The sequence below is a fragment of the Rhododendron vialii genome, chromosome 3a, assembly GCF_030253575.1.
Source record: "Rhododendron vialii isolate Sample 1 chromosome 3a, ASM3025357v1".
Taxonomy (NCBI): domain Eukaryota; kingdom Viridiplantae; phylum Streptophyta; class Magnoliopsida; order Ericales; family Ericaceae; genus Rhododendron; species Rhododendron vialii.
In genome coordinates, this window is record NC_080559.1 from 31,604,966 (window position 1) to 31,618,232 (window position 13,267).

The 13,267-nt window shown below is 38.1% G+C and overlaps 1 protein-coding gene across 5 annotated transcripts; it reads right to left on the minus strand.

Annotated features, from left to right (window-relative positions):
• Positions 1-2,250: 2,250 nt before the first annotated feature.
• On the minus strand, positions 2,251-11,449 carry LOC131319981 (uncharacterized). 5 transcript variants are annotated; one of them, XM_058350484.1, is made up of 11 exons: positions 10,924-11,449; positions 10,410-10,487; positions 8,315-9,070; positions 8,069-8,154; positions 7,449-7,954; positions 6,797-7,312; positions 5,897-6,671; positions 5,539-5,769; positions 5,269-5,393; positions 4,064-4,479; positions 2,251-3,307 (listed from the first exon to the last, which is right to left on the minus strand). In XM_058350484.1, exons 1-11 carry the CDS (start codon positions 10,942-10,944, stop codon positions 2,357-2,359), a joined length of 4,461 nt encoding a protein of 1,486 aa, XP_058206467.1. In that variant the 5' UTR covers positions 10,945-11,449; the 3' UTR covers positions 2,251-2,356. The 5 variants fall into 5 exon arrangements, with proteins under 5 accessions (XP_058206467.1, XP_058206466.1, XP_058206468.1 ...); XM_058350483.1 differs by having other exon boundaries at positions 10,870-11,449; XM_058350485.1 differs by having other exon boundaries at positions 10,866-11,449.
• Positions 11,450-13,267: the final 1,818 nt, after the last annotated feature.

Sequence of the window (13,267 nt, forward strand, 5' to 3'; positions counted from 1 at the left end):
TGAGTTTTTTTTTTTTTTTAAAAAAAAGAAATTGATGTAAATAAGTAGTAATAACTAATGAGTGAGGAGAGATAGACAGAGAAACAGAAAGTCTACACACAGATAATCTGTGCACAAATTGTGCACAGATTTTAATGTGGGACCCACCATGGGTTCCACACAAATTATTCAAGCCGTTCATTAAATGTAAAATATTTTTTTAAGAGTTTCCGCAAAAAATCAACTCAATCTGATAACTATAAATACTCAATTCAATTGTCGAACTTTTCATTCAGATTTAAGAATAATTAAAAGCTAGACGATTGGATCAATTATCTATAGGTATCGAATTGAGCTAATTTTTTATGGGAACCCTCAAAAACTTGTTTTACATTTAATGAACGATTCGAATTATTTGTATAGGATCCGTTATGAGGAATCTGTGCACAATCTGTGCACAGGATGCTATGTGTGTAGCAGGGCTCATAGAGAAATCTATGGAGTGATGAGAACTGTGCATATAATAAAGTACTAGTATTTTCTCAAAACTTGTAAAAGAACAAAGTACCATGAGAGCTTGTCCACTTTAGGTCTCAAAACTCCAATAAACCGTTTTCCATATATTTTCTTTATTTTCTATCCACTTATTATTTTTAAAAATCTCTCTCAAAACTCAAACCGAATTAGTGAGCATTCAATTTATGAAAATCAATATTTAGATTGTATATCACAAGTAATTTAAAAGAATTCATGCTATTTTATCATAGTGTACTAGAATAAGTTAACAGATGAGCCATGAAAAAGTTATTTATGGAGGTGTTGAATCTCGTCTGTCCGTTTCGGCAATCAACGGTTCGGATCTTAAAAGAATTTTTTTGAGGAAGTGTTTAACTCTTTTCCAGATTATTACTTTTTAAATCCGAACGGTCCAATATATTTTTGAACGCGCGCAATTAACCTATGTAGAAATTTATTTACGGAACCCTCCAGAGTAAGTTTTTCTGATATTACTATCCTCAAATGTGCACTAGACGTATAACAACAAGCTAGATGAACCCGTGACTTTACTACATATAAAAATGTTGTTTTAGTGGACAACAAAAACAAAAAAGTGGAGGGTACCAGAAGAGGAAACTCAAGATCATCTCCACAAATTTTGCCGATCGAAAAAAATCTGCACAAGTTTAATCCCATTTCGGTAATGTCTCTATCAAAACTTAGCTGGTTACTCCATCCGTCCCTAAATAAGTGTTCGGCACGCAAAATTAGACCTTCAAAAAGATGCATTTGATTCGTTAAAAAAATCAATTTTTTTTTACAAATCAATAGATAGCAATGAATTATAGTATTAGATTGTGAAAAAAAATAAATTTTTTAATAAAAAATATGCATGTTTTGTAAAGTCTAATTTTGCGTGCCAAACACTTATTTAAGGACGGAGGGAGTATAATATACTTCTAGTATCTTTTCACATTGTTGCTCCTCCAGTTTAATTTTTATTAATCCTTTTTTTTAATGAAAAATAACAGAGGTTTTTTTAATGAAAAATACTAACAGAGACCGAGAGCATTAACGGTCGTATGAAGATTTTGCTGATTCGCCTGACTTAGGCAAGGTGTTTCGCCATGCAATGGAGAACTTTTTCCAGTCTTCTTTCTGAACCCGGGGGTCAGCAGGCTCCCTCCCGAATTGCCGAAATTTGACGGCCCAAATGGATTAACACACATGCTGTCCCTTAGCAGGCTCCCCAAATTCCTTCGTTTGTATTTTTTTCCTCAGAAAAAGGTCTTCTCTTGCTAACTTTCAACAATGCTAAAGAAGTTTGTCCAACCAGCAGAGGTCTAAGCAAGACCCATGGTTTTCTTTTCCCAGAACCATTGGTAAACACGAGCGAGATGGACTAACTCAAGGGGGCATTGTCGACCAACAGTGGATTTTTCACTGCATTTCGGCTCAAGTAGCGGAGTAGGAGCAGAACACCAGAAAATGAGAACGAATTCTTTTGAATGATAACGCATCACCTCTCCTTGGCCTGTGAACCGGAAATCATGAGAAATAGAGCATCAAAGAGAAACGAAATCCTACTACGAACACACCAATGTCTGCAAATCCCTCAGGGGATTGAAAAACGTTCCGGCTTTGATTCTCTATATATACAAAAAGCCTTAACCTACTTCCTCTTCTCCCCACACCGCCCCACCCGCCCCCCCAAACCCCAAAAAATTAAAAAAAAAGAAGCAAAAAGAGGATAAAGTTTGTAAATCCTGTATGGGCTATAGACACATGGGATTTGGACCTCCTATAAAATCCATGGGAAAAGATCATTGAGCATGATCCAGTCACAGAATCTCTGGTACGCAAGTATACAACACAGTACCTACTTTTCCGATAAGCCCTCAAAGAGGAGCAGTGAAGTGTTAACATGTTGCCTATCAGGAAGCACCTGCTGTGGTGTGGAGACAGGTTTCCCTGTTCCTTTTACCTTATCAAGAAACGGAAATGCAAGCGAAAGTGAAAGAGAGGCAGAGTCGTCCTCCTCCTCCTCTTCTTTGGTTGCAGCCTTCTCTTGGTGGTCATCATTCAGGTTCACTTTCCCCAGTGAAAATGGCAGCATCATCCCTTGTTTTGATGGTTTCATATCTGCCCCTAATGCAAGCTCGAGATTTGGTTCAGGAATCCGGATATCATCCTGGAAGGATTTAACACCAGAGTTAAAATCCTTCACAGGACCCCGTGGACCAAAAGGAAACAAGTACCTTCCGGCACTTCCAATATTGTTCCTAGAGACTTCTGTTTCAACGCAAGCTCCTTTGCCAATCTCCTCCTTGATTGCAAAACTGGTACCCACATCATGTGTTGAACCAAAACTATCTCCTCTCAAAGGGTTAATGTCACGAGACCTATCATGCACAGACAACCTACTGCAATCAGTTTTCTGTTTCTTACTTGCAAATCCTCCATCAAGCAACTCATTATTTACATTATTCCATGTGGAATCTTCATGAAGGCGTTTCCCATGATTGTACTGTGAATTGTTGTTCTCCTTCATGGTCCAATTGCTTATTGTCTGGTGTCTCCACTGCACAGATTTAGTGTCCAGAGATCCTTCTTCTTCCTTCAATGTCCTCTCATACTTCACCTGATTTTCACTGCTGTCGTCTCTACCATGTATCTCGGAAGTACTAAATGAAACCTGTTGATGATCAGTGACATTACCAAGATACATAGGTATCTTGTCAATTTTCTTCAACCCACTAATGGTTCCAGCAGCTTGAACAGACAGTTGAGGTTTTATATCCAGTTTGGATTCGGCATCAACATTGTCTTCCTACAGCAACACCAAGAAAGACAATTAGAAATCCAAAGCATCCATGCAATGATTGGAAACAGTTCCAATGAAGGATTAAATTAGGTAAACCACCTAAAGACAGGCTATTTATGATGCACACCCAATAATGCCATATTATAAAAAGTGATCGAATCCGAGTTCAAAGCGTCAAAAGGAAAGACTAAAGGCAATAAGAATGTGGATTGAGGCTGCGAGACAGGACACATCAGCGTTGGCCAAGATACAGCTCCAGAAAGAGCTAATCAAACGAAACTCGAGAATGAAGAGATTCAATAGTGATTGGTCCAGTTTCCAATGAAAATACAAACGTTTATGTACTTCAACCAAATCAAAACAGAGTTAAATTCGTTGAAGATAACTTTTCTAGTTAGCAACCAGGAAAATAAAATAAAAAAGAAAATGAAGAAGAAGAAATTGCATACAAATCCAAGTCAGGTGCCAAATGACAATAACAACCTGGTTGCAGGAACTAGGAGCCAGCGTCAACCAGATTTTACCCCAAACCAGAATATTTTCAACCCATAGGACATTCAATTCAGAAAGCCCACAAGTTCAATATTCAGAAAACAATAAAATCTGCATGCAGTTCCAATTGTCATCATGGTTTAAGAGCACAATCACAGGATGTTGATTAGTCACAAACGAGCTTATCCACAGTACGAAGATGTAAAATAATCAAGAAATTGATAGCACGAAAATCAAGAGACAGAGAGAGTTGGAGAAGAATTTCATTACCAGGGGAGTACTGGTAAGTCTTGTCTCTTGGAATGAGACTGCATTGGTACTTTGTATCCTAGGCAAGGATGCAGCATCAAATCTATAGTCCTGCCCAGCATTAACTTGTGTGTGTTGATCCTTTAGGTCAAGGGAAGATGCATTTATGTCAAAACCCACCTTCGTGGTTTGAGCTGATAAAACGGGTGATTCCATTAAGGCAGGACCAGGACACCTGGATGCGAGAGCAAGATTGCAAGCTTTGGGGCATGTAGGTAGATCCCTATCTAAAGGGCATTGGCTCTCGGGCAAAGAGATCGTAGTGGTGGGGGGATATCTGGCAGTAGAATACTTCTTTGGAGAAGCTGATAAGTCTTGCAAGCAATGTGCCTTCTTTCCTCTAAAAACACCCCATAGGAAGTACAACGTATTCCAACCTGTCAATAACGGGTAACAAAAGTTGGACATCAGAACATTTCACATTCGAAGTAGAATACTCCACATATCCTCATAAAAGCATAGTTACTTTCCTCTATCCTTAGGGCAAGCTGCAACACCCAGAACATGAGGCACAAGTAGCACAAAGTTTTGAATGTATTTCCACAATAATAATAGCATAAGGCTAAAAATCTTTCAGAAAGACGTTACGTTTTTTTTATTATTTTACAAAAGGTACATTCAGTCATTTTATAATAACAATGTAAATGCGAGGAATAATTACGTGGCATCAGCTTTCTGCAACTTTGAAGCTATAAAGCCACCAAAACATCAGTATATTAACCATACAAAGACCCCTAAACATTGAAGATATAAACGCACTAAACCATGGCAAACAGCAAGTGGAGTAGAGTGCAGTTGGTGTCTCCCTTATACTCCCATGCACATGGGCAGGGTTCGATTCTCGTAAGCACCCATCCCCCTCCCCAAGTCCCCTAAGATAGAGTAGATTAGGTTTAACGAATGACAAAAAAAAAAACCATGGCAAACACAAGATTGCTGAATTGCTGCTTTATTGAGCTGAATACCAGCACTTTTTTTTTTGGGTTGTGTGCTTAAAGGCACGCTTGAAATGGAGAAAGCGCCCAATGCATGAATATGTCCACATCATTTGTTACATTTTACACTGCAAGGCTGAAGAAAGCAATCCCCTCTTCTAACTAAATACGGTAAATTTGTGGCCAACACATGTACACAGGCAGTGCATATATGAGAGATGAATATCTTACGCTGGGATTTCTCAGGAAGATGGTTGGAGGGGAATATTAGAAGTTCAACACCATCAAAACTTCCCTTCAGAGCAAGATCACTTCTCATCATCGTATCCAGTAAACTCTTGTAGCTTTTCTCATAGCTGTGTGAACAGAACAAAAATAAATATCAAAACCAAAAGATAAAATAAAACATGCATACTAAGATTGGAAATCACAATTTCATCAACAACAAAGATTATTCTGGATAGTGGTTGCTATAAATGAAAAGCTCCACATAAATGTTACCTGTCGAGATCCTTGGCAAAAAAATAGAGAGCAATGTTATCTTCTTTAACACCAATTTCCTGAAACTGCAGAGGCCACGTACTCAAGCGAGGTACTTCATGCAAGAGAATTTTGGGAGGGAACATATTCACCACTTCAGGAACTTTTGGTGATGCAAAAGTTGATAAATGTGCTTGAATCCCATCACGTAACTCTGGGCGTTTCCCACTCTTCTGAACCTCAAAGCCCCCTCTGCATGCAAACAACATAAGCTCACAAGGAGACATTTTCAAGATCGCATTTGTCCAAAAAAACTAAGGAAACAATAAAATGACTTCAGCTAAGACAAGACATCAGGTAAAAAAAAGGAGGATCATACTGCCAAATGTATTCATGTTCTGGTATGACTGACATCTTCAATAGTACAGAGACAACTGGAATATCGTTACTTGGCGAGTCCCTCATGAAAAGCTTTCTATCGGAAGGCTCCATGAGATTAAGATCTCCAATTTTCAAAGTAGCCGCTTCAGACGGAAGTGAAGATAAATGCTTCATATTGTTAGCAGTTGTCTGTTCACAAGATTCGGCAGCAGAATTACGCGGTTGTGCTTGCCTTTCACGCACCTCTTCCGCAGAAAAATTGTTCCTTGAGTTAATTGAAGTCGATTGATGATCTTGAGGACGTGTTCCACAATTTAAGCTTGTGGTTGACATGGACAGCTCATCAGACTGGTCGGGAATCTTATTCTTTCTGTATATTCCAGGCTTTTTAAGCATAGCTGCCTCAATTGCCGCTTTCAATTTATTACCTTTATCCACATCTTTTAAACTTCTTGAAGCAGATGCATCACCGAGAAGTGGCTGAGAATTTTCAACATTGGAGGAACCAATTTCTTTAGACTTTTGGCAGGGAGCACTTCTTCCACCAGCTACAATATTTGTCCTGGAGTGATTTATAGAACTCTCCTTCATTCTCTCACCAAGATTTGTTGATTCCGTAGGCCGAGGTAACACATCTGGAAGACTTTCATTCGTGCTACAAAATGGTCTCTCAGCTGTAAAAGTACTTGACGAGGGATTACATGTGCTGCTTATCCCATTGCTCGATGAAGCTCCGACTACACCATGAGACGATGACTGCCCCTTAGTTTCACCTAATCCAGATGGATAGAATCAGAAACTTCAATAGACCAATATAGCCTAAAGGTAAAAAAGATACCAAGAAAAACAAATATTTATTAAGTGTAGACAGAAGATAAAAATACCGATAATATAATACCTAAAGGAACTGGCATTTCTGAACCTCTTCGAGTTACAAGACTGTTTGACTTTGATAATGTACTTAATTTTCTGTCAGATTGCACACCCTTCGGTTCATGGTTGTTGCTTACAGAAGTAAGTGAGTAACTTTCACCGTAAGGTGCTACTTTTTTATCACCTCTCAACGTAGAGACAGTAGCATTGCCCGTCACTGAACCCACCATTGACCGCTCTGTTTTGAATGAATTCTTCCTTTCCAGTAAGTTCCTCTCTTTTGCTTGTTTTGATCCTTTTACATCATGGCCATGAGAAAATTTAGGGGATAACATCTTAACTTTTGACTCTGAAGGGTTTAAACGACCTGGGTTTACGGATTTAAATGACATCGATTTGCCTATCGATCTGACAGGTCCCTCCTTAATATCAATGGAAGTGGATTCCCTAGCTGATTTCTGCTTTTGAAGAACAACTTCATCATCAAGTTTCACTGTCGGTGCATTTGTAGAATGGAATGAATTAGACTTCAATAAAGTACCTGCAAAAGGAACGGGGATTACTCCTAAAGATATAAGCCAAGTCAAGATAGCCATCAAAATAAATAAGGTAGAGCTACTGCCAAGTATAAAGAAAATAAATTATTAAAAAGAAGAATCAAGTATGACAAACAATACCTTGAGATGTCTGCCCTCGTGGACCTTTAGGAGAAAACGCAGCTTTGGAATTATCACTACTGGTGCCAGAAGACAATTGGTGTGCAGATTTCACTTTTCCTTTATCAAGGTTTGAGAATGAAAAATCACGAGAAAGTGCTGCTATTCTGCTGGGACTGGATGCCTTTGGCAAACCCACAGTTGTCTCAAGAGCCTGCCTTTTCACTGTTGCAGCAACTTCAGTGTTATCTGCATGTCTTTTACCGGCGGCTTTTCCACTCAGAATATCTTTATATGGTCTATTTCCCTCTACATCTGAATCTGTTAATGTCTTTTTTATCTTTGTATGGTCTATTTCCAGCGGCTTTTCCACAGGTGTCGCTTGCCCAGAAGATTGATTTTTGTCATACCCATCTACTGTCACAGTTGTATCCTGCTTCGGGTCTTTTATTTCTTCATCAAACTTACATTCTTCACACAACCAATCACCCTCTGGTACTTTCTCCATCGTTTCCCGCATGCAATAGCTATGTGACAACAATAAAAATATTAAGAATAGCTAGAACGCGAAATGTTAATCTGCATAAAATTGGAAGGTAAATATTCCATAGAAGACATTAACATAAAAATCCTAGGCTTACGTGTGCTCTGCACCATCACTGCACCTTGTACATATGGCAAGTAAATCCTCTCGACCTGCATCTCCACAGATATCGCAAACTTTTACCTGTTTCCACATGGTAAAAAAATTTCAGGAAGGGAATACATCCCAAACCAATGACTGCAGAAACCAAACAACGACATGCTGCCTGAAAGATGCATGGAATGTAAGGAGATAGCCCCGCAGAGATGATGGATTTTACGAGAGATATAATGTCAATACTTACATCTTGCTCTTCAATATCGGATTCATCACTATCATCAACAGACTTGGAATTTTCCTTCAGGCCAGGTAATCCATGTGACTCCTTGACCACCTTAATTTCTTCAATTTGCCCTGGAGAATTCACAGCATCAGTTGGCAATCCACCACTAACCTTGTCTGTTTCTGCTTCCAAGTCCATCATATTCTTACATGAATGAGATTCACCAATCACGGTTCTATTATCATGACTGGCCAAAACTTTCGCATCATTAACACTGCTTACACAAGAAATGCTCTCTCCATGGCTTTCTAAGACTTCTTGGTCCCCAAACTTTTTTGTAAGGGTCCTATTACCAGCATTGTATTGTGGTTTTAAAAGGAGCTGGTTATCCCCACCAGTAACACCAGATAACAAATTTTGATGCATCTCAACATCACCAGTCCTCAAACAAGCTTTACTCTCAGCATTTTCAGAGAGAGAATCCTGATTTGAATTGACACTAAACAAGTTACTTGTTTCACTAGCACTATTCTGACCACTGCGATATGGAGTGCGCTTAACAGGTACTACATCATTAACAGAATACTGACTGCCAGCATTTCCTTCACTTGATTCATCAGAGAACTCATCTGCCTTTGACCCCATGAGAGCTCGATTAGCATGCAAGCAAGATGAGCAAGGAGCAGAACACATGTTACACGTCCCAGATTCTGCTCTCATGAGGACTTTCCTACTCTTACAATGCCTATTTGACTCCTTTTCATCTCGAGACAAGACCTGAAATAACAGCAGAAATCAAGCAAGTGAATACATGTAGTAAAAAAGGACAATGAGTTTCCATATCACATGTGTGATACTCTTTCCTACCAAAAGGAACAGTGATCATCAAGGAGATTTGAAGAGTAATTGACCAATAATCAATGAAGTCATGGTCCTCATGAATGCTACTAAAGTCGTGAAAATTTTGAGTTTGTGGAGAAGTTTAGCCCGCAAACCACAAGGACGTATGTGGTTATAATTCAAATTCAGGGGTGATCCGCAAGTGGAGTAAACCACAAAGGTGTAAATGAACTTTGCGCTAAAATTATGCAGAAAACAAGCCAGCTTGAAACCTAGCCCGAATAGACATAAAACAAGAAACATGAATACGTGTCATGCCAATAAGAAATACATTGCCGCTTTTATGAATTTGCTTTTTCTAGAGCTTCCTATAACTTGCATTGCCTCCACAACCACCTACCTCATAAGAACTTTGGATTCACAAGCCCCTGTCCTTCAAAAGTAAATATAGGCCCTCCCATTCAACACAACATAATAAAATTGAACCTATCTCTACAATTGCTTTAAAACCACAAGTAGATTATTGCATGTCCAAATAAGCAGAATCTGGTCGTGAAGTCCGGAGGAAAAACAACAGCGATGAGAAAATACAGAAAAAAACATCACACATGGACTGCGCAGAACAGAACATGACAAGCTTAATGAATAACTATAACACGTCAAGAAGTACAACACACTCGAGAACAGTCCATAAGAATCAGTACTTTTAAAAAACTACAAATAATGTTGTAACCAAAGGTTCTGAATACCATACAAGCTAGAGTACCAGTTTCCCTACTAATATGGTACATATCGATACCGGTGAGATACCAATACGGTCTCGGATTTATCGCTACTAGTGTTATTTTTTCACATTAAAGAATTTAGTATAATATATGTATTTATTAAAAATAAAATTAATTTAAAAGTAATCCGGTATTGACCGATACTGTCCGGTATTTGATCGGTACTGTCCGGTATTGATCGGTTGAACAAAATAAATTTAGACGCAGTCTAGTACATGTCCAGTACTTGATACCAACCAGTACTTGAGCCGGAATGGAATTAGAGGTGTAGGTACCGGATTTAGTCAATACCCGCACGCACCGGCCGGAAAGGTACAGGATTCCAAACCTTGGTTGTAACTTATAACCAATTCAAAGCTAGTAATTATATTTTGCGTGCCACAGGTAAGTAGTATAAATCGATTTGCAATCAAGATGCAAACCACAAACCTCGAGATAAGAGCATAGTACAAGACCAGAATAACTGAAACATTCTCACCGCGTTATCTCACCATATTAGCCTGAATGTCACAGTCTGTTTCGTCCACTGGCCCTTGCATCTGATATCTGCCACTCAAGACTGGTGTGATCTAGAACACACACAGAAACCAAAGGACGTCAATTTACCGCATTCGGAAACGTTAACCGACTAAAAGAAATCATTCTAAACGCATCCGACAGAAAACAAAATCTGCGTCTCTCTCTAACAATTAAATTCCAGAGAGAGAGAGCGCGAGGCGCACGGCTGCACGCTTAAGACTATTAAAAAACCTAAACTTCAAAAGAGCAATTGAACTATCAATTGAAAACCGATTAAGGCCTTTTGCTCGGATTGAGTACAAATCGATGGAATAATTACTAGAGAAATCATGCGATGGTTCAGTAAATTGATTAGAAAAGTATGAAAACAGCAAATTAATACAACAAAAGAATCGTATACGAAAGTGAATTAGGGCAAGATAAATTACATGCCTCCGGTTGCGAAATCGAGCGAGTCACAGCGTACAAGTCCTCGAGGGTTCGTACCTTGCGCTTATCCGATGCCATCGGCGCCGAGACCAACGCGATCGAGATAGAACATCAACTTTTCGTTTTCAATTGCCTTTATGTGTCGATATATATATATGTATGTATAGGATATACCTGATTCAAGACCTGCAAACGGAAACCCAAATCGCCTCTCTCTCTCTCTCTCTCTCTCTCTCTCTCTCTCTCTCTCACACACACACACACACACACACACTCTCGTGCTCCTTGTGTCTACAATCTGAAATTATTAAATTTGGTAAATCCCGATGATTAATAACAAGAGAGTAGTACTCTGTGGAAAAATGCCGAGGAATCTGCACAAAATCTTCTTATCGACTCGGTTAACTTTAAAATCTCTCTCTCTCTCTCTCTCTCTCTCTCTCTCTCTCTCTCTAGTTTTTTTTTATATTCTCTCCTTATTTTCTTGCTTCTCTCTCTTTCTCTCCCTCTCCTCCCCCCGTAGAAACGCAGTGCAATTAATTTCCCCCTCACGAAAACGAAAATAATATTGGGAGTAACATCACAAATACTATGAGAAATTATTTCCTCACCCCTTTTTATTATCGGGCAATTTTTTTTCATTATTCACCTGAAACTACTATTAAATTATCCTAGCTTTATTATCCGTATTTTATACTACTCTTTAAGGATGATAATTTTTACGTTCTTTTTTTTTAATAACATCGCTCCCTTTTTCTTTTCTTTTTTTCCTTGTAACGTAATTTAAAATGTTGTCCTTTAAAGTGTAAAAGAATATATAAATGAAAATATACACATCATAATAAGACAAGGTAATGTGGGTTATACCAAAAGGGAGTGTATGGATTTGTTCCAATAGGTGTTTCTTTGATTGACTTATTATTAATCTCAATTTCAGCCTCGATTCTTGGATATAGGATTGTTCTTAGTTTTGTTCAGCGATATGATGCCGCCAATCCTTATTCCTTTAATCTTTGTAACAATTTTAAAAATTAATAAAAAAATTGTTGTTCAAAAAATAATAATAAAATGATTAATATGAATGACGATTTGATAATTTTAAACACAAAAAAGTGCAAATTAATAAAAGGAAAAAGAGGGTGAAAATCATCTCCTCAAAATATATGTGCATTTTTTGTATAGTTATGTTATTCTACAACTATGGAAAGGGAAACGATTGACCAAAATTCTTGTTTGTTTGAATGCAAGGAATATTCAATCTGTCATAGGTGGAAACCAAGGGGTTTCCAATTTTCACCATCACATGTGGGCCCTACAAGATATTTTTTGTTACAATTTGAATCCTTCATCTTGTAGAACACGTACAGTGGTATGTATATGAAAAAAATCAACTTGATTGGATATCGCTAGGTATATCAAAACTTGAATTATTTTGGTTTACAAAATGGACGGTCATAGATTTTAAAGTTAAACTGTTTATGACTGTCCATTTCCTAAATCGAAATTCGAATTTTAATGTACGTATGGATGTTTGACCTAACTCTATAAGATGAACGATTCAGATTATAACAAAAAATGCTTGATGGAGCTCGTAATGAGTTGTGGTGGAAAACCAAAGGTTTCCACAGCATATGGAAAGAATTTTAACTCTATTCAAAATTAAAAAAAGTAAAGGAAAGTAAAGGACTATTGATGTAAGTTGAACCCAATACTTTCATAGCCTTAAAATAAAATTTCCAATCACTTGAGATAACTTGCGACTTCAGCAAATAAGTTGATGCGTGATTTTTTTAAGGTTTTTATTTTTAAGCATTTGCTTTGCGATTTTGGAATGTTTAATAAGCTGTGGAGGAATATCAGCTGATCCTAATAGGCCCCAGCCGGAAAATTATGCATTGACCCTGCGATCGATGCCCTAGTCCTCCCTTCAACATTTTTTAGGCATCCGAGATTAAATGTGAGGACTCCATGATGTGTGGTGGGAAGAGACTTAAAACACCACCTCGTCCCCAAGGCCCAAGGGTACTTAATAATCTTTCGGCCCAGCTACATGCAATGTTCTAAAAGTCGTTAGGCGCTAGTCGGGCGATCGGCCACCTTCGAGCGATTAATCGGTGCATATTAATTAGTAATCGACGATTAATCGTTAGCCAAACTTAATTGAATAAACCTCGCTAGCAATTAATTACCGATTAATTCGTTATTTTAGAACACTGGCCACATATGCTTTGGGTAAAATGTATCTCCCCAACCTAATACTCTAGGATATACGGAGTATATTATTAAATGCTCTAGATAATTGCTTCAAGAGCACGAAATTATCCTTTTTTCCTCAGTTTGACCTCAAACAGGAAATGCGTGTTTGCTTGTTCGTATAAACTTTACAAGGCATTTTACACCT

Excerpts from the sequence above, each read along its gene's own strand:
- LOC131319981 (XM_058350483.1), bottom strand. The coding sequence starts at position 10,944 with ATGGCATCGGATAAGCGCAAGGTACGAACCCTCGAGGACTTGTACGCT. Across the intron at positions 5,770-5,896 it reads GAACATGAATACATTTGGCA|AGGGGGCTTTGAGGTTCAGA; the intron begins GTATGATCCTCC and ends GTTTGCATGCAG. Across the intron at positions 3,308-4,063 it reads GACTTACCAGTACTCCCCTG|GAAGACAATGTTGATGCCGA; the intron begins GTAATGAAATTC and ends GTGTTGCTGTAG.